General features: G+C 35.2%; 2 protein-coding genes across 11 annotated transcripts in view; both read left to right on the forward strand.

Moving 5' to 3' along the window:
• LOC128014100 (protein NipSnap homolog 1) overlaps positions 1-1,703 on the forward strand; it is an 82,932-nt gene extending 81,229 nt beyond the window's left edge. For 6 of the 9 annotated variants that reach the window (XM_052597403.1, XM_052597392.1, XM_052597421.1 and 3 more), the window contains exons 7-10: positions 12-43; positions 241-335; positions 408-491; positions 1,376-1,703. In XM_052597403.1, the coding sequence (XP_052453363.1) occupies positions 12-43; positions 241-335; positions 408-491; positions 1,376-1,440 (276 nt within the window). In that variant the 3' untranslated portion in view covers positions 1,441-1,703. The remainder of the gene's footprint in view (positions 1-11; positions 44-240; positions 336-407; positions 492-1,375) is intronic. The other 3 variants (XM_052597438.1, XM_052597424.1, XM_052597374.1) reach the window with 2 other exon arrangements.
• Positions 1,704-1,846: 143 nt separating this feature from the next.
• Positions 1,847-18,005, forward strand: LOC128014091 (cytosolic arginine sensor for mTORC1 subunit 1). Of its 2 annotated transcripts, none has more exons than XM_052597328.1 (9): positions 1,847-2,808; positions 5,635-5,705; positions 6,834-7,027; positions 8,302-8,437; positions 9,001-9,124; positions 9,428-9,538; positions 9,646-9,728; positions 13,539-13,633; positions 15,405-18,005. In XM_052597328.1, the coding sequence occupies exons 1-9, from the start codon at positions 2,696-2,698 to the stop codon at positions 15,465-15,467; spliced, it is 990 nt and encodes a 329-aa protein (XP_052453288.1). In that variant the 5' UTR covers positions 1,847-2,695; the 3' UTR covers positions 15,468-18,005. The 2 variants fall into 2 exon arrangements, with proteins under 2 accessions (XP_052453288.1, XP_052453280.1); XM_052597320.1 differs by having other exon boundaries at positions 16,484-18,005.
• Positions 18,006-19,379: the final 1,374 nt, after the last annotated feature.

A 19,379-nucleotide genomic window follows, 5' to 3' on the forward strand; every position in this document is an offset into this window, starting at 1 on the left:
TCTGAATGAAGCCCGGAACTATGATCGAATGGGGAAATAATTGGTAAGTTTGTGTGTGAATTGTAGAGTTAACTTAAATTGATAGTTCACCTTCAGTTGCTGGTCCCCATTGACTTCTATAGTATTCCACACTATGTAAGTCAGTGGGGACCAGCAACTGAAAGTGAACTATCCCTTTAAGGAAAAATACTTATATTATATGACCATGCTGCATATTTAATCTATTTTTTAATGTTCCAGGGCTCGAGCAATCAAATATAGACAGGAAAACAATGAAGCAGTGGGTGGCTTCTTCACACAGATCGGTGAATTGTATGTTGTTCATCATTTATGGGGTAAGATCATCTTTCACTGAGCTCATATCTTTTTCTGATCATTGCATATTATTAAGTGCGTGTGTGTTTTAGCCTATAAAGACCTGCAGTCCAGACAAGAGACCAGAAATGCTGCTTGGTTGAAAGAGGGCTGGGATGTCAATGTGCACTATACAAGTGAGTAAGAGCAAAGACAGAGGGTGTGTGAAATACAATATTGCATAGTGCATAAAAAACATGTGCACATATCATTTTAACGTAGCGTTTCAGAGTTATGCAGATGTTTTTTTACAGTAACATTGAAGACATTTATAATGTTGCAAAAGACTTCTATTTCAAATATATGTTAAATGTATTCTATTTCAAATAATGTGCTGTTCTTTTGAATTTTATCAAAGAATTCTGAAGAAGAAAAATTAAAAAGGCAGAACAACTGTTTTCTACATAATAATAATAATAATAATAATAATAATAATAATAATATATGTTTTTAGGGCAGCAAATGAGCAAATTAAAATAATTTTTGAAGGGTCACTGTGAAATTAGCTGAATCATAAAAATAATAAATTGCATTTTAAAATGCCTATATTGAAACAGAAAACAGTTCTTTTAAATTGTAATAATATTTTACAATATTACTGATTTTATTGTCTTTTAAATCGAATAAATGTAGCTTTCTTCACCATAAAAGACATCTTTTAAAAACATTAAAAGTCTTAAAAACTGCCTTTGAATGGTAGATTGTTTTAATATGCAACCATAAATGAAACCTGCTTTTCTCTGAAATAGAAAAAAAAATGTTTTTAGCTATTTTCAATTATGTAAAAATATCTTAACTTTTGGCAGTCTGATCAAAAAATCAGTCTAAAGGGAGATTTGGACATTCTCGGTATTACTTGCATAAAGAAAATGTGCATACTTCACACAGTATACTAGAAAAATGAACCAATTCGAAGCACAATCCAAGTGTTTTCTTTGTAAACGTCGCCATCTGGTGGATTTCAATAGAACTGTAAGAACTGTTCAATACATTCAAACTTGTTTATTACTGTTTTTGACAGTGCCTCTTATCCGAAAGATGGAATCAAGAATTATGATCCCCATGGAACATTCACCTCTGCAGTAAAATCAACAGTGTTTCACCTCTGATGATCCCAAATACACAATCCACCAGGAGATATGTACTGTTTAGTTGTGACTTTACTCAAACTCGCCTGAAGTCTTCAGGTCCTTCTAGAAGTAGACAGACAGTTTTGTTAGAGTAGAGCAGGACCTAAACTCTGAAAGATGTGCAAAAGTGTGCCAGTGTTAAAGCCAATCTGAGAATTACATTGACAGACCCCAGTGCCTTTGCGTGAAGTATATATATCATTATAAAATTACAGTCTTGTTTTTAGTCATCATTCTCCTTTTCTAATGCCTCATTTGGCCCGTTGGAGTGCATGAGGAAACTGCCTGTCAGCATAACTTTTCTTTTACAATAATAATAATAATAATAATAATAAGTGTTAAATTTAACATGTTTATCGCCATATGTTGTAAAATGTAATAAAAAAACACCATTGTAGGATAATAAATTAAATAATTTCCGTTGACCTGTAGTCTCTTCTTACACAATATTCAATTATTATTTTATAATAATTTTTATGTTACCAAGGTCATTTTCACTGTATTAAAAAACTTAAGCTTTGCAGCTTTGAAACAGGCCATTTTAATGCTGCTGTCCCTTTAAGAGCAGGGGGCGTGTGACCCATACAAGTAGAATACACGAGCGGGTAGAATGGCTTGAAACGATGGGTTCCAAAGTGGGTGGGGCTTCGTGACGCGTATGTTTTCAGATTTGATGGATTTAAATAATAATTCTCCGAATCACAATCAATAATTTTGGCAGTTTCTCCTTACCATTCTCGGGTGTAAAATAATCCCGTGAATATTTGCTGAAGCGAAATGTAAGCGTGATTGTCACGTGATACCTGTTACTTTGCTCTGCGTTGATCGGATTCGTCTTAACACGATTACTTGTGATGACTTTTTGGATTTTTTTAATATAAATATTTTACACAGGAGTTATTTATTTATTCAAATATTTACAAATCTTAAATAAGAAATGAATATACTAATTCAAATCAGATTTTACGCCCCTGGAGGAAGACAACTGAATGTCCCATTGTAAACATAATTTTTAGATCTACTTTCCAATTAGTTTTCGAATCGAGTTACATCGAATGAGTCTCTTGCACCAGTCAGCAACAGCGTGCCCGTTCCGATGCTCGAAGATGGAGCGGTTTGGTAACAGATCGCATAGGCTGAACTCACATTGCGTTATTTAACGCGTCCACCTGCACTGCATAGAATACATTTTTCTGGAGGACTAGTGAACGATGGACCTGCACATCTTGGACCATAGATTAAGGGTCACATCCATCGGTAAATCGGGACTTGAACAGTACACACACCCCCTAATCAAACTGATATTTCTCAGAAACCGGACGAGGTAAGAACAGTCAACGCATGTATGAGTTTGCAAACATGTTTTTACGCGTTTGATGGGGCAACAGCTCTTAATTAAACATCAGTTCAAATACATAGCTCGCTTGTTTACAATGGGTTCAAATGCAAAGTAAGAGCCTCGCCCTGTTTTGGTTAGTTTGGAGAAATGATAAATGACCAGATAATGTCAGTTCATGCACATGCACGTGAGACCTTTAACTTATTCTTAACATTACACATTGAAACAACAATAAAAGGAAGCGGTTTTTCAATAAAGTGCACAATTTCTTGTGCTCAGCTATGGATTGAAATAATGTATCGTAAAACCTAATAGAGCTGTCTAACCTGGCTAGACAACATTTTTGGGCATGCAGGTTTTGACATACATCCCATAAATTAAGTTTTCATCCTGATTTAAAACTTTGCATGTGAAAAAATAAGCCCCAGTTGACATTCACTACCTGTACGTTAACATGGGACAAAATTAAAACACTAAAAATTTTACTTTATTATTGCATATATCTACAGAGGCCTCCAAAGGTATCTGCAGACTTAAACATGTATGGATTTGTTTTCATTAGATAATAACGAAATATCACCAAGTTACTGGTAGATATGTATTTACTTAATTTTCTGTACATCTCATTTGCTGACATTAAATTCTATGTTAATTATTGCATCATATCATAATTTATTGACCACCTTTCGCTATAGATATTCATTGAAAAACCCATGTTGTTTGTTGACTTGTTAGTAATGTTTTGTTTAATGCCACCGCTCTAATTGTTTTTGTGCCAGATTAATGCTTTCTTGATTGCAACATGTAACAATCACCTGTCTGAAACCATACAATAGCTTTGAGTGAAGAGCAGACTGAAATCTTCTTTTCTGTAGCTCTTAAATACTCTTCATGCATGAGCATATTCTGACTTGCCTTGTCAGTTTTGATATAATTGACGACAAGCAGCATTGGTTCTTGATGTGTCTTGCTTTACTTAATAGGACATGTTAAGAGTTTAAGTGGTGACCAATTTCTTTTTTGGGTGAATTATGCTTTTAAAGGTCAGAAGGATTGCTCACACAAACACAACATTATCTCATCCGGTAATGTTATCTTCTTCTTTGTCTTCTTTAATAACTTTGGTTCTGAAATGTATTGTTAATTTGTGCAACAATGCTGTGAAACCACACAAACTATTCTAGAAGATAAAATATTATATTATATTATTATATTATAATAGATTTTTCAACTTTTAGGGGCACCTGATTGATTAATCGAAAAATAAAAAATAAACTAATTGTGAAATGGATCCCTGTGTTTTTCTGTCAAAATAAGAGTTTGATGGTTTATCTTTTGACAATTTTGAAAAAAGCATAGCAAAAAAAAAAAATATATATATATATATATATATATATATATATATATATATACATATATATAAACACACATACAGTACATGCAAATTTTCCTGTGTCTATAATGAACATGCATAGGATAGTTAGTAGTTGAGGTAATGATTTATCAGTAATTTAAGACTTTAATAAAAGTCTTTTCTCTCTCTCTCTCTCTCTCTCTCTCTCTCTCTCTCTCTCTCTCTCTCTCACTCTCACTCACTCACTCACTCACTCACTCACTCACGAAAATCTATTATCTGAACTGAAATACAGCACACTGCTATAGGGAACATAGTCCTTTCCCTTTTCTCACTGTTCTGGAGGATGTTGGTTTAACACCACTCCTATCTTTCTCTGTTTTCCAGAAGGCTTTGGATCACTTACAGGAAGTTGACCCCTGGGAGCTCTAGATATTGATAGGAAGTGTGAGACTAGCTGACACAATGCTGAGTTAGCCCTGAGGGTGGGGGATGTATTATTTCCCTTCTGTTTGGCCCTTGCATTGATGTGCCCAGTGGATGGGGTCCGGATTGCATTGTGCTGAGTTGCAGACAGCACAGGAATCAGCTGTGAATGAAGAGTACAGTAAAGTATCGCAGCTCGAGCACTGCTTTGTTTTAGGTTTTAGGACAACTTTGATGAAAGGTTTTGATCCACTTCAAATAGTGCATACATGTATACACACACATACAGTATATATTATGTAAACACAAACTGTTATTTTGGATGCGACTAATCATGATCAATCGATTTGACAACCCTAATAATAATAATCGAACTCAAAAACTGTTTTACACTTAAGTTTTTACACTTTCACTTTTTTTTTTAAAGAAATTAAAACTTTTATTAATCAAGGATGCATTCAATTGATCAAAAGTGACAGTGAAAAAATGTATAATGCTACTAAATATTTCTATTTCAAATAAATGTTGTTCTTTTGAACATTTCTATTAATCAATGAATACATTTTAGAGAAAAATATTAAGCAGCACAACTGTTCTCAACATTGTTAATAATCAGAAATGTTTCTTGAGCAGCAAATCAACATATTAGAATGATTTCTGAAGATCACGTGACACTGAAATCTGGAGCAATGATGCTGAAAATTCAACTTTACATCACAGGAATTAAATTATATTTATATTTAAATTATAGTTATTTCACAAGATTATTGTATTTTTTATCAAATAAATGCAGCCTTGGTGAGCAGAAGAGACTTGATTCAAAAACTTTTTTTTTTCTTTTACTAAATTTTTTGAAAAGTAGTGTACCATATGAACCACCTCCTTGCTGGAACACTCTTTACAACAATCTGCCATTGTGTGTTTTTTTTCCATTATGCATTATGTCTGATCTGTCTGTTTGGTTTTGCTTCTTTGTCTCTCTCCCTCTATTTATTTTCCATCTCTCTTGTGGTTTCCTCTTTCTCTCACAGATGCAAATTTTTCAGTCTCACAGAGACTCCGGAAAATTACACCGTTGTCCTCGATGAGGAAGGATTTAAAGGTAAATCACACACGTGAACTGCCGTCCTAAGGATCTTGTGTTCAGTTGACGATGACACACATTGTACGTTTCCAAAAACTTGAGTTAACATTGTTATTTGCATAATTTCATGATTGGCTATATATAATGGTAGAAAAATTTAAATGACTCTTTATTTGATTGTTTTATTACTTGAAACCACACTGAAATGTAACGACGGAAAATCTGTGACATGTTTAAACAAGACTTGGTACATTTTCTTTTTTTTTTCTTTTTTTTTTGCTGTATGTATTTCAAGCAATAAAACATTTTTTATGTTTTTATATGTTAATAAACAGTTTTTGTCTTTTAACATTTAATACAAATTATAATCATATCTTTCAGCTCTGTATAAAAAATATATTTACATGTAATATAACAGTATTCTAAAGTTTGGAGTTGGTAAGGGTGTTTTATTTTTTATTTTTATTTTTTAAATTAAAGTTTCTTGTGCTCTCCCAAACTGCATTTATTTGATTAAAAAAATACTCAATTTTTGCTAAAAAAAAAAAAAAAAAACACACAACAAAAAAAACAGTAATATTGTGGAATGCTATTAAAATGATTAAATATTTAAATAATATTATTAATCAATTATTTTCCATTTGCAGCAGAATTTTCGCCAGTCATTTCTCCAAATTTTTGTGTCTTTTTTTTTTTCAGAAATAATTTTAATATGCTAATTTGGTGCTCAAGTAGCATTAACAATAATAATAATTATTATTATCACAGTTGAAAACTGTTTTGCTTCTTAATACTTTTGTGAAATATTTTGTCATCTTTATGCATGTCCTTACTTTCACTTTTGAACAATTTATTCATCAAGGACACATACAATTAATTATACAAATTTGGGAGCTACAATTCCAAACTGAAGTTTGATCACTTAGAAAAATAATAGTGCACCATTCCTCAATAAGCAGTTCAAGTTCTGTAGCTCAAACAGTGCAGGGTGAGTTTCTCAGTTGAAGTTCTCCACTAAAAACATCCTTTTTTTCCTATGAATATTTAGTGAAATGTGAAGGAATTGATCAAACGGTTTAAAACTGGTATATTTGTATACTGACACTGACTTCTGTGTGTGCTCTTCATCACATCCTCATCCTCCAGAGCTCCAGCCGTCTGAGCACTTACAGGTGGAGGGCTCCACTTGGCTCCCGCTCAATGTCGTCTCCAATGGCAACGCCTCCAGCAGCTCACAGGCCGTGGGCGTCACCAAGATCGCCAAATCTGTGATCGCTCCATTGGCCGAGCAGCATGTGTCCGTCTTCATGCTCTCCACCTATCAGACCGACTTTATTCTGGTAAGCGAGTCTGGTGCGTCTCTGTGATCATTGAGACATCGAATTGAAGCCTGTCAGCATGAAAACTGCACCAAGTATTGTGTCAGTGAATCAGGGTTATTACAAAAAATGCAATACTTGAAATACAATAAATGTTAACTGATATCTTATATAAAAAACATAAACATTTAAAAAACACAAAACAAAATGACTAAACTAAGCTTAAAAAAAAAAAAAAAAAAAAAAAAAAAACTCAAATCAAATAGATTTGTTGCTTTCTTTGGTTAGTCAAACACAGCACAAAGATGGGATCAAAGAACCCAGAGATACAGAACAGTGTTAATAAATCATTTATTAAGGAAAAGGCAGCATAAACATGGCTAACATCAAACACACCTGCCATTTGTAAATGTTTTACAATTTTATGACGCTTCTGATTTAATAAGTTGGTAGATGTGTGATGAACATTGTGTAATGTTGATCGGTCTTTGTGCATTATACTTTCAAGGGCAGTTACACTTTTGTAATAATAATAATTTACAGTTTTGCTAATAACTCTAGAGCTTATGGGAAACAAAATTTTCTTAAAGTTTTTCTCGGCTGCTTATCCCATCCACATGAAATTTAGTTTTTTTTTTTTTTTTTTATGACTGATTTAATGTTTTGTTTTGTTTTTTTCATTTATTAAAAAAACAAACTGTGTAGTGAAACTGTTGCCCAATATTGACTAATATTTATTGAATGTAAAGTCCAAACTTTACAAAACTTTGTGCAAAGAAACCACATGCTAAAGGTGCGCACCAAATAGTCACCCACAGTGTGTGCATCAACAACAACAACAAAACCGTGTGATTGATGTTTTGCATGTTGTTGTCTGGGAGCAAGTGCTGCTACCATATGCTAAAAATACAAAAGTAAAGTACAAAACAAACATGACCAGCCCATGCAGTGCAGTTACGTGCTTTATATGCAAAAAATGGTTATTAAATATAATGTTTGTTATTAAAGCAACACTATGTAAATGTTGGCGCTCTAGCGGTTAATAAACAGAACTGCACGCATCCCGCGGAAGAACATTCTAACCGGAGCTACTTCTCCATATGTGTTTCTGTGGTGATTCACGCAGGTGACGAACCCGCGAACAAGAGACCAAAAATAATCACTCATCATAAATGTACCGTAGTGATTTGTGATAACACAAAAAGTCGGTTTGGTGGATGAATTTATGATGTACTCGCACAGAAAAAGTTAGCTAGTGTTGCTTTAACATACTAAAAGGGATGTCTGTGCTGTAGGTGCGAGAGAAAGACCTGGCGGTGGTGGTGGAGACTCTAGCGGAGGAGTTTAATGTTTTCAGAGAGGAGGGAGGAGAGTCAGTGCCTGTCCACAGTCAGGACGCCTGCAACGGCCTTCAGCGAAACGGCAGAGAGGGTGAGAAAACAGTGAAAGAAAGGCATACACTACCATTCAAAAGTTTGGGCTCGGTGTGAAGTCTATTATGCTCTTCAAGCCTGCAAATATTTGATTAAAAATACAGTAGAAACAGCAATATTGTGTATTATTACAATGTAAAATAACTGTTTTCTATTTGTATGTAATTTAAAATGTAATATTTCTGTGATGCAAAGCTGAATTTTCAGCATCATTAATCCAGTCTTCAGTGTGACATGATCCTTCAGGAATCTTTCTAATATTGATGATATCATCGCCAATTTTGGAAGCTGTGCTATTTTTTTTCCAGGATTCTTTAATGAATAGAAAGTCTAATGATGAACAGCATTTATTTAAACAGAATTGTTTTTGTAACAATATAAATGTCTTTACTGTCACTTTTGATATAATGCATCTTTGCTGAATAAAGTTTTAGTTAAAAAAAAAAGACTCAACATTTGAACTAATGCAGTGGCTTCTAAAAAAGCCCAAATAATGAGAAATAGTGAAATAGATTATTTAAGAGTCATCCATTATGCGATTAATCGTCCGTGTGTGTTCAGTTCCACAGGCAACAGTTCATCCGGTGCTGATTCCAGAAAATCAGTTTTGTGTAATGAGCTTGGATCCAGACACACTGCCAGCGATTGCCACAACCCTCATAGACGTTCTGTTTTACTCTAACAGGTAAGAAACTCATGCAGTGATGCTGTATGCATCTCATTTTTCACTGCTTTGAGTTTATTTCCTCTTCAGCACATTACTTAGCTGATCAATATTGTTTTATCATTTGACTGCCACCAAGAGGCGTCTTGAACCAAGTCACAGTTTATGACATTACATTAGGTGAACTGTTTTTTTTTTTTTTTTTTGGTGGTCTCTTTGTGTATGCAGCTATTTCCCTTGGTATATTAAATTAGAACAAGTTGTAGGTTAAGTATTCTTGTTTATTTTTAATTTTTTTATTTTGAATGCATTTTTCTCCTGCAGATCTAAAGAGGATGCCAGTGTTGATCAGGACATGGAATGTATCAAGTTTTTCTCCTTCTCTCTGATTGATGGATACATCTCTTTGGTGATGGACACAGAAGCTCAGAGACAGTAAGACCCTCACAGAGTCATGAACGGGTCATCATATCAAAGCTTTGCACGTTGCTATGAACACATGTTTGTTTGTGTGTGTGTGTGTGTGTGTGTGTGTGTGTCAGATTCCCCACTGATCTCCTCTTCACCAGCTCTTCTGGTGAGCTCTGGAGGATGGTGAGAATAGGAGGACAGCCACTCGGCTTCGGTGAGGCTTCTTTTGGCCATTTGAATGTCTCCTGTATCCTTTAGCCATGCCATAATGCACTGCAGCAAGCTCAGTGAATGAAAAAGAAAAAATCATGCAGGATGACTCAAATGAATAAAAATAAAGATTATAAATTTACTTTCAGCATTACAAGCAATCATAAAAAATAGGTATTTTAATTAATTTTAAGCCGTAGTTACGTGTACTTATCATGTTAATATCAGTAAATTTTGCAAAATTGCAAATGTAAACCAAAATTCAACCCTAAATGTAGCCCTGTAGTAAGTTAATGTAATTAATCAATTACTCTGTGCTTTATGTAATTAGACTGTAACATTCCCACCTTACATTGAAGTGTAACCAAACCTTTAAAAATGTAATCTTAATTTAATTTGGTTATGATTTTAATGATTTTATACTAATAATCATTTAATAAATAATTATTTTAATTTATATAAAAGGTAATCTAATTTAAATAAAATTATTATTACTCTAGGATTTCCCAGACTAGAGTTTCGTGAGGAAACTGCAGGAGGTTCGTAAACTGATGAAAACCTAATAATTACTAGAATTTATGGCTAAAGTCTCTGTGATCGTTCCACCAGCTGGGAACAGTCCAGGAAAACTTCTGTGAGAGTGATTTTGTGATGGCACCACAAAGTGTTGTTCACTTGCAGAATACAAGCATCTGGAGGTCTGAACTAGCAAGTTTAGGTTTATTGGTGCAGTGCCAGTGGTTGTCTTGTAGGCTAAAATCAGTACTTTGAATTTGGCGTGAGCATCTATTGGCAGCCAATGCAAACTGATGAAGAGAGGTGTGACGTGGGCAGTCTTCGGCTTGTTGAAGACCACTTAGAGGCTTAATAGTAAATCCCGGAAAGCACACAAAGTGAGCATTACATTAGTCCAGTCTGGAGAGAACAAGACCTTGCTCTGATTGGAAGGGTATAATCTTCCTGATGTTGTATACAGCAAATCTGCAGGACCTGGCTGTTATAGCAATAGAGTCTGTAGAGATTAACTGATCATCAATCAAAACTCCAAGGTTCCTGGCTGTCCTGGAAGGAGCTATGGTTACTAGGACAAACCTAGTTGTATAGAGAAGATGTGATGAAGTGCTAGGTTGGCTGAGACCACGAGGAGTTCTGTCTGATGGTCCTTCATCCAGCCAGAAATATCTGTCAGGCAGGCTGCAATGCAAACAGCTACTGTGGGATCATCTGGATGGAATGAGAAGTAGAGATGAGTGTCATCAGCACAGCAGTGATAGGAAAAGCCATGACAGATCATAATGATGACATGTAAATGGAGAAGTGGTCCAAGCTGGCATAAAATATGCTGAAACGGGTGGATTTTGGCATTCCTAAAATTCACGGGTGGGGATGTGGGCGGATAACTAAGTCTTTGCAGGTGGGTAGTAGTAGCACGGATTGACAATGTGTGCAATATTTGTATGTCTACATTTCCATTACACAAACACAACAACGATATGACATTTGACCCATCACGTCACCACCACTGCGACAGCGCTGCGAGAGAGAGAGAAACTTTTCCACAGCTGGATTTATAATTCAAGAATGGAGAACGCAACCTAAACCTGGGACTGTGGACGATATCCTTTTCCTGCTCAGTAACCTTAAGGGAAAGTAAATGCATAGTGTTTTTTATTTTATTAATAGGTCTATTTGCGTATAGTTATCAGGTTCCATAGCCTATTTAGGTGCTGATGGTACTTGAATGGGGCAAAACAAAGCGCAGTTTCGTTTGATTAGCACATTAATGACACTGATGTGATTTTGAGAGAGGTGCGAGATAAAAAATAAAACACTTTAATTGGAATTATTTTAGAGTGTGTGATTTATCCCGGGCGCGGATCGGGTAACGGGCCAAATATTAACGGCTCTAGGTGGGAGCGGATTTAATTTTTATATTATCACAGGTGACGGGTCAGATCTGGTGCTGAACTAAGCAGGTACGGCCGGGCGCGGGTCTCCAAAAATGGACCCGTGCAGGACTCTAGTCCAAGCACTGAGCCCTGAGGAACCCCAGTAGCAAGAAGTTGTGACTTGGATACCTCTCCCCTCCAAGACACCCTGAAGGACCTACCTGACAGGTAAGACTTCAACCACTGGACTGCTGCTCCTGAGATGCCCAACTTCATGAGGGTGAAGAAGAGGATATAGTGGATAACTTTGTCAAAAGCAGCAGACAGATCCAGCAAGATGAGTAATAAGGATTTGGAATCGTTGGATCGTTGCCAGTCTCAGGGCTTCAGTAACCGTCCTAACCTTCAGTCCTAGTTGAGTGGCCACTTTTGAAGCCAGATTGGTGGTTGTCCAGATGATCGTTCTGTGCAAGAAACATAGAGAGTTGGTTGAACACCACTTGCTCAAGTGTCTTTGCAATGAATGGAAGAAGGCATACTGGTCTGTAGTTTTTTAAAAGTGCTGATTTTTTTTAGGTTTTCTTAAGCAGTGTGGTTACCCAAACCATCTTAAATGTTGTGGGAAATGACCAGTGTGAAGTGAGGTGCTGATAATGTGAGTAAGTGCAGGTATGATTGAAGAAGAAGATGACTTGAAAGAGGCGAGTGGGGATAGAATCAGGCGGACAGGTAGTATTATTGGAAAGGATAATTCTTCTTCTGAGAGTGGAGAGAGGGAGTGTGTATTTGTTATGAAGCTTGGTGTTCAGTCCCAGTTAGAAGTGATGAGGAAGTGGTCTGAGGTGTGAAACAGAGTCACTGAAAGTGTTATCAGTGGCGCAGTAGAGTGTCAATATATGGTCTAATTGGTTACCTGATTTGTGAGTAGATAAAGTAGACACTCGCTTGAGGTCAAATAAAGCAAATGGAGTGTTGACGTCAGCAGCCTGAATTGTTGAAAGTAAAAGATGGTTGAAGATCAAATATCTATTTATTTGGAGACCGTTACCTCCATCCCTCGCTCAATTGGGTGAAATTAAGGAAAAGGTTAAATGGAGAGGGCTGCAGGAGTGGCAGTGTCCTCAGGTTTGATGCAAATCAGAGTTAGGGCCATGAGATTGAGACTTGAATGAGTAGCAGTAGATTAAATAAAGTGTTTGTTTACAGCAGACTGGCAGTTCCAGAGACCAATTGGAATAGAGGGTAGAGTAGTAGAGGACATAGGGCCTCTAGATTTCACTGCCTCCAACATAAAGAGTGTGATTTATGAGTTTTGGTTTATTTATAAAGCACATTTTGATTATAATAATAAAATAATCAGAAAAATAAAACAAGGAATTTAAAATCTTTGAAAATGATTTAAAATTAATTTAAGACATTCAATAATTTCTGATTGCATAAAATACAGTGCAATCAGTTTGGACATCGCACAGTGCTCATTCCATAAATGCACAGCTAAACTGATGAGTTTTGAGTCATTGTACTTACCAATTATATACTCACCTGATTCCTTGTTATTGAATTCAGCTGGCCAAGTCTTACTACTTACCAAACCGAAACTGAAAAGCCACGCGATATGCACACAAACAAACTCTTGAGCACTCATTACACCATGAAAAAACAACAATGTTCCATTGCTTGCAACAACAACCGTGTTAAAATCTAATGAGAAAAGAAACAACACTTACAAACTGCTGTCCTCTTAGGATCCCTAGGTGTATAAATGACTCCCTTAATATTTTCCTGTCTGATCCAAATCCTAGTCCATACAAGTGCAAAATCTGTTCAGCTGAGTGATAGATGAAGGAACGCAACATATTGAATCAGAAAGTCACATTTATTGCAGTTATTTGCCATTATCTCACTCTCTCTGTTTCCTTTTTCAGATGAATGTGGGATAGTTGCTCAGATCTCTCAGCCTCTTGCAGACAGTGATATATCAGCGTATTACATCAGCACCTTCAGCTTTGATCATGCTCTGGTAATCCTGTTTTTTTTTCTTTTTGATACTCAAAACATTTTAGCTCTGTGTAGTAGTTGACTGATATGGTTTTTGCATTGCATTAAACATAAATATGATTAATAGACCCATTCAGGGTGATAAAAGATAATAATCACACTGTGTGCATTTATTTTGCCCTTAATGATCTACTGACATTCAGTCTGAGGTTATGTATCTAGTCTACAGCATATGTATTTAGTACATTTGAATCTTTTTTGATATTTGTGTAACACTGAGCAACAGGAGGCAAATGGTTGCCTAGTAACCAGAAAACAGAAGAATTTCTGAATCTGATCTTATTGGACAATTCACTGCCTATTTCCATGATGTCATGTGAAATCAGATCATCTGGTTGTCCCTGCTTTCTATTCTTTCCTTTTTTCCTGGAAACCCTCAAATATTTTAGCAGAAACTTTCTTGTTCCCGATTGGTCAGGCGATTGATCATTAGATCATCAATATGATGTAATATTAAAATGTGTCTCTTACGAGACTCTCTGAAATACTTGCTTCTGATTGGTGAATCACAACATTGTGCACGGAATATCAAATATTTTAGTAGTTTTGTAGTATATCACAGTTCAAATCGCAATCACAACATATGACAAAATTCGTGCAGTCCATACAAAGTAACTGTAAACTAATTATAAACGTTGAAACAAGTAATGTAATCTAAGTCAAGTACTTAATTTTTAGAATTTGATTATGAAATCTGGATTACATTTAATACAAAATTTTAAAATAAAAACCGTTTTATTAAATTAAAACACTTTGTATCATTTATCGGCTTACTTGCAGGTCATGTGACCTTTAAATGACACCAGAGAACCGTAAACATGGAAATGTTCAAATGTTTGAAATATCAGCATATTTTTTTCCACTGACATAATAGTTTTGGACCCCCCCCCATATAGTAAAATGTGGGCGATGGAAATGCAATGTTGGTTTTTATTTTTAATTCTGACATAATAAGAGACATGATTCAGTCATAGCTGTTTTTAGGATGTTTTCCCACGCAAACCCAAATAAACCATGTGCAGAATTTTATTATATAGGGCATGGTAATGATCTAATCGTTCAGTGCAAGCCTGAAGTCCTCGTGCGTTCACATGACCTTGCAGTAGAAAAGGAAGTGTGCGCTACTTTGTCATGACCTTCATCTGTTTCCGTTTTTTCATCTTTTGCCACAGTGTCACAAAAACAATTATTATTATTGTAATTTTTTTTTTATATAAGCATTTATTTTATGGTTGCTGTTGTTAATAATAACCATTATTGTTAGCATTTAAATACTTTTCAAACTGTTAATTTTTATTATTTATTATTATATTATTATATAATTTTCTAAGGGTCTTGCTGTAAACATTGTGTTTAAGACCACGTGTAGAGAAAAAAAATATATATATTTTTTTAAAAATACTTTATAAAAAAAAAAAAAACTTTTTAGAAATATTTTTTGGAGGGGTATTTTTAACTTCTGAAAATATGTTGTTCCATGCATGCATCATTGTGTCTTTCCATAAATACCTCTGTGCATCCATCTCTACATGAAACATGCACCATATCAGTCTGAGCTGATTGCTATGAGATGATGCATCTCGGTTTACTCCCATCCTAAAAAACTCTTCATACCAATGTGTGTTGTTCAGCTGACAGCTTGTGATATCCTCAAAATTTGAGCATGTTTGGATGGGGACGTAATCGTCTTTGTGTTTTTGTGTCATCTCAGTCTAAATCTTTTTTTGTCTCAGGTGCCAGAAGAAGATTTAGCGAGCGTGACTGAGATGCTTCAAGCTCAGAGGATGTCCAGTTGAAAAAGTGTAGAAAAAAACCTACACGGTGGATGGTAGATCTTATTTGAGCCACTTCCACTCAGTATTACTCCGCAACCTGCGGTGATTCAGTCACTGCATCTGAAAGCTTGGACTTAAAACAGGCCTAAACTAAAACAGTGGCATTTTGCTTTGAAATGACATTTTTGCAGCATGTTAATGATCGATTATTTTAAGCATATTTTTTACTTAACTGAATTATGTTTATTTCTTAATTTTCGGGGTAAGGATAACACAATGTTCTATAATATGCAACTGGAAATTCCCTTTGGTTTAGCTGCTGTCATTATGTTCTGCAAAAATCATTATTCCTTTGAGTATTGCACACAGACGTCTTCCAGTATTGTCAGAATCAGGTTTTTTTTCTTAAGTAACCCTGTTTAAGGTTAAGCTAAATACATGTTATTGTTGTAACAACTTATGGTGTCACTGAAACATTGCACTTAGAAAAGCAGTTACTGACACTGAATATTCGGATGATTTTTGAATCAGCAAATACCAAAGTCATACTGTTATGAATGGCTCTTGCATCAAACCATATTTACACAAAGTTGGGTAAATCTCTCAAGAACATATCCAGCTCATATTTCACCCCAAAAACGAAATCTTAATGTACAAACTATATTTTGCTGAAAGGAATAGTTCTGAGAAACACATCTCATGCTCACCAATGGGTCCTCTGCAGTGAATGGGTGCCGTCAGAGTTGGAGTCCAAACAGCTGATAAAAACATCACAATAATCCACAAGTAATCCACATGTCTCCAGTCCATAAATTAACATCTTTTGAAGTGAAAAGCTGTTTGCGTTATTAAGGGGTTTTAATTTTAGACCGCTGCTTTTGGTCAAAATACCTGTCCATTATCCCAAATAACACTTCCTCCGCTTCCTTGTCATCGCACATCAAAATCCACCAACATACTGTATGTGTTCAGAATTGTTTGGACTGTTTATGCTTGTGCACTGTGCCTGATCTGTGAATATTTCTATTCTGATTCAGACAAGATTACTTTTTCACTGGAGAAAGCAATTTTATGGATGGAGGATTGGCATTTTAAGTGATTGAAAGCAAACGATGAAATCATCTTGATGGATGTTTTTCTTACAAACACATAAATATTAAATGTAGGACTGGAGTCGTTTGGATTATTTTTGGTGTATTGTGATGTTTTTATCAGCTGTTTGGACTCTCATTTTGATGGCACCCATTCACTGTAGAGGATCCATTAGCAAGAGATGTATTGCTAAATTTCTCCAAATCTGTTCTGATGAAGAAACAAACGTATCTACATCTTGGCCTGAGGATGAGTACATTTTCAGCAAATTTGCATTTTTGGGTGAACTATTCCTTTAAAGGGAATCAAATGCATTTTTTTTTTTTTGCATTATAAGAAAGTATGTATACATCCAGTTGTTTTTCAAGTAATTGCATATCAGTGTTTGTTTTTACAGTACAAAATGATTGTAAACAGTGGTGAGAATCAAAAGAAAGTACAATTCTCACCCAAAAGTACTCAGAAGTTAAATGGGGGTTTGAGAGGAAATGTGTGTAATATGTTTTTGTGAGATTCACTCGTTAGTGAGAAAAGGCGTAAATAAATAAGTACTTTTAAAGATTATCAAGATAATTTGATTAGGCAATTTTCTCATAAACTGATAAGGGCTGAGGTTTAGTGATTCCTGGATCTAGTGTGACTTTATCAACTGATTTAAAGTTTGATTAGGGAAATGCTTCTTGCACAGCTATCTGCCTAATGAAATTGTTAGGTTTAATAACTTGCTAATGCTAAAACATGCCCCTCTTGATTTTTGTTTCATGCCAGAATAGGCTGCCGTTAATGTGACCTATATTAATTCACTACTAGTGAACCAAGCACAAATATGTACACAAGAAGTGATAAATTAAAGAAATGTAGTTGATGGAGAATCAAATTCATGCAAGGAGGAATGCACTTATTGATTGTATTTTGAAGGCACGATCACTAATAAATCCAGAAATCAGAACTGGTTAATGAATGAAGCTATTTTAGAGAGAAAAATATATTTTGTTATAATTAAGCTCAATGCTTTTGTAAGAGCTGCTGAAACAGAAACACTAGCATCAACATGCAAAACATTAGATTCATAATTAGGGTTACTTTGTGTGTGTTATGTATTTTTTTTCTTTATGTAGCCAATCTATTTTTCCAGGGCACACGTGTAGCATAAGAATAATTGTCAAATTGCTTTTTGAGATCATAATATTAAAAATAAACAAATTGTTAATGCAATTCCAGTGCCATTAAAGAGCTATTTTCATATGTTTATTTGATCTCATTTCTATCAATATCAGCAAAGACTAAGGTTACTGTTGTGCATAAAATGTTTAAGGTTAGTAATTATTCTAAGCACTTGTTATTCTTGCTTTTTGTATACTATGTGCATTTATCTAAAATTAATTTTTGGTACATTTTATACAGTGTCAAAGGAATTGCATACCTTGTTTGTAACTGTGCTGCTTGTTAAATAAATGACTATATAAATACTGTTTTCAGGCATTTATTAAAATGTGTTTTGGGGCTGTAGTACTCGAATCCGGACTCAAGACATTTTTCTGTCGTCTTGGACTCATTGGTGTTTGCGTTCGGACTTGGTCATTGGACTCGCCAAATGTTCTTGTTGGTCTCAACCAAGTCCACCAAAGTAAATTTTCTCCTTCAAAACAAAACCACATTTGCATGTCGTGACTGAAAACGTGTTTAAAACGCTAGGCGTGCCACTTTCTCCTTTTTTCCAAAGCACTCTGCACTCAAAAAACTACTCTTTAAACGTACTTAATTTAATTATGGACAGTGGTTCCACAAGATATCACAAATGATCAGTGTTAAGTGAGAATTGATATGATAAGTGTATTTGTTAAACAAGCAATAAATAATTACATACAGTTGTACAAAATTACACAAAATAGCAATTGGCATACATGGGTAACCAATCAAACATTATTCCAGGAATAACTTCTTCAGTACTCAAATATGTACATGAGTTCAGGAGGGTTGCTCAAGTTCAGTCCATATATCAGTCCCAGCAACATGGTTTTGCAGACTGTAAACTGCTAGGTCCTGAAGAACTTTATCTTCCAACACGCCAACATCTGCTGGGCTGTCTTCAATGATGCAGCTTCAAATAGATTCCCACGAGTCTACTGATCACCTCCTGATTGCTGGCAATGTCTGTATCCTAGAAGTATTTAAAGGGATAGCTCACCCAAATAGCAAAATTATGTCATTAATAACTTACCCTCATGTAGTTCCAAACCCGTGAGACCTCTGTTTATCTTCGGAACACAGTTTAAGATATTTTAGATTTAGTCCGAGAGCTCTCAGTCCCTCCATTGAAGCTGTGTGTACGGTAAACTGTCCATGTCCAGAAAGGTAAGAAAAACATCATCAAAGTAGTCCATGTGACATCAGAGGATCAGTTAGAATTTGTTGAAGCATCGAAAATACATTTTGGTCAAAAAATAGCAAAAACTATGACTTTATTCAGCATTGTCTTCTTTTGAGAGTTCAAAACAAAGCAGTTGATATCCGGTTCGCAAGTGAATCGTTCGATGTAACCGGATCTTTTGAACCAGTTCACCAAATCTTTTTAAACGGTTTGCGTCTCCACTATGCATCCACAAATGACTTAAGTTGTTAACTTTTTTAATGTGGCTGACACTCCCTCTTGAGTTCAAACAAACCAACATCCCGGAGTATCATGCACTCAAACAGTACACTGACTGAACTGATGTGAAGAGACAACTCAAGATGAACACCGAGCCAAGCCAGATAACGAACAACAGACTGACTCGTTCTGTTGTTGGAAAATAAAATGTCTAGTCCTTAATAAGTCATAAATATTTTTAGTCTGCTTTC

This window comes from Carassius gibelio, chromosome A5 (genome assembly GCF_023724105.1).
Source record: "Carassius gibelio isolate Cgi1373 ecotype wild population from Czech Republic chromosome A5, carGib1.2-hapl.c, whole genome shotgun sequence".
Taxonomy (NCBI): Eukaryota; Metazoa; Chordata; class Actinopteri; order Cypriniformes; family Cyprinidae; genus Carassius; species Carassius gibelio.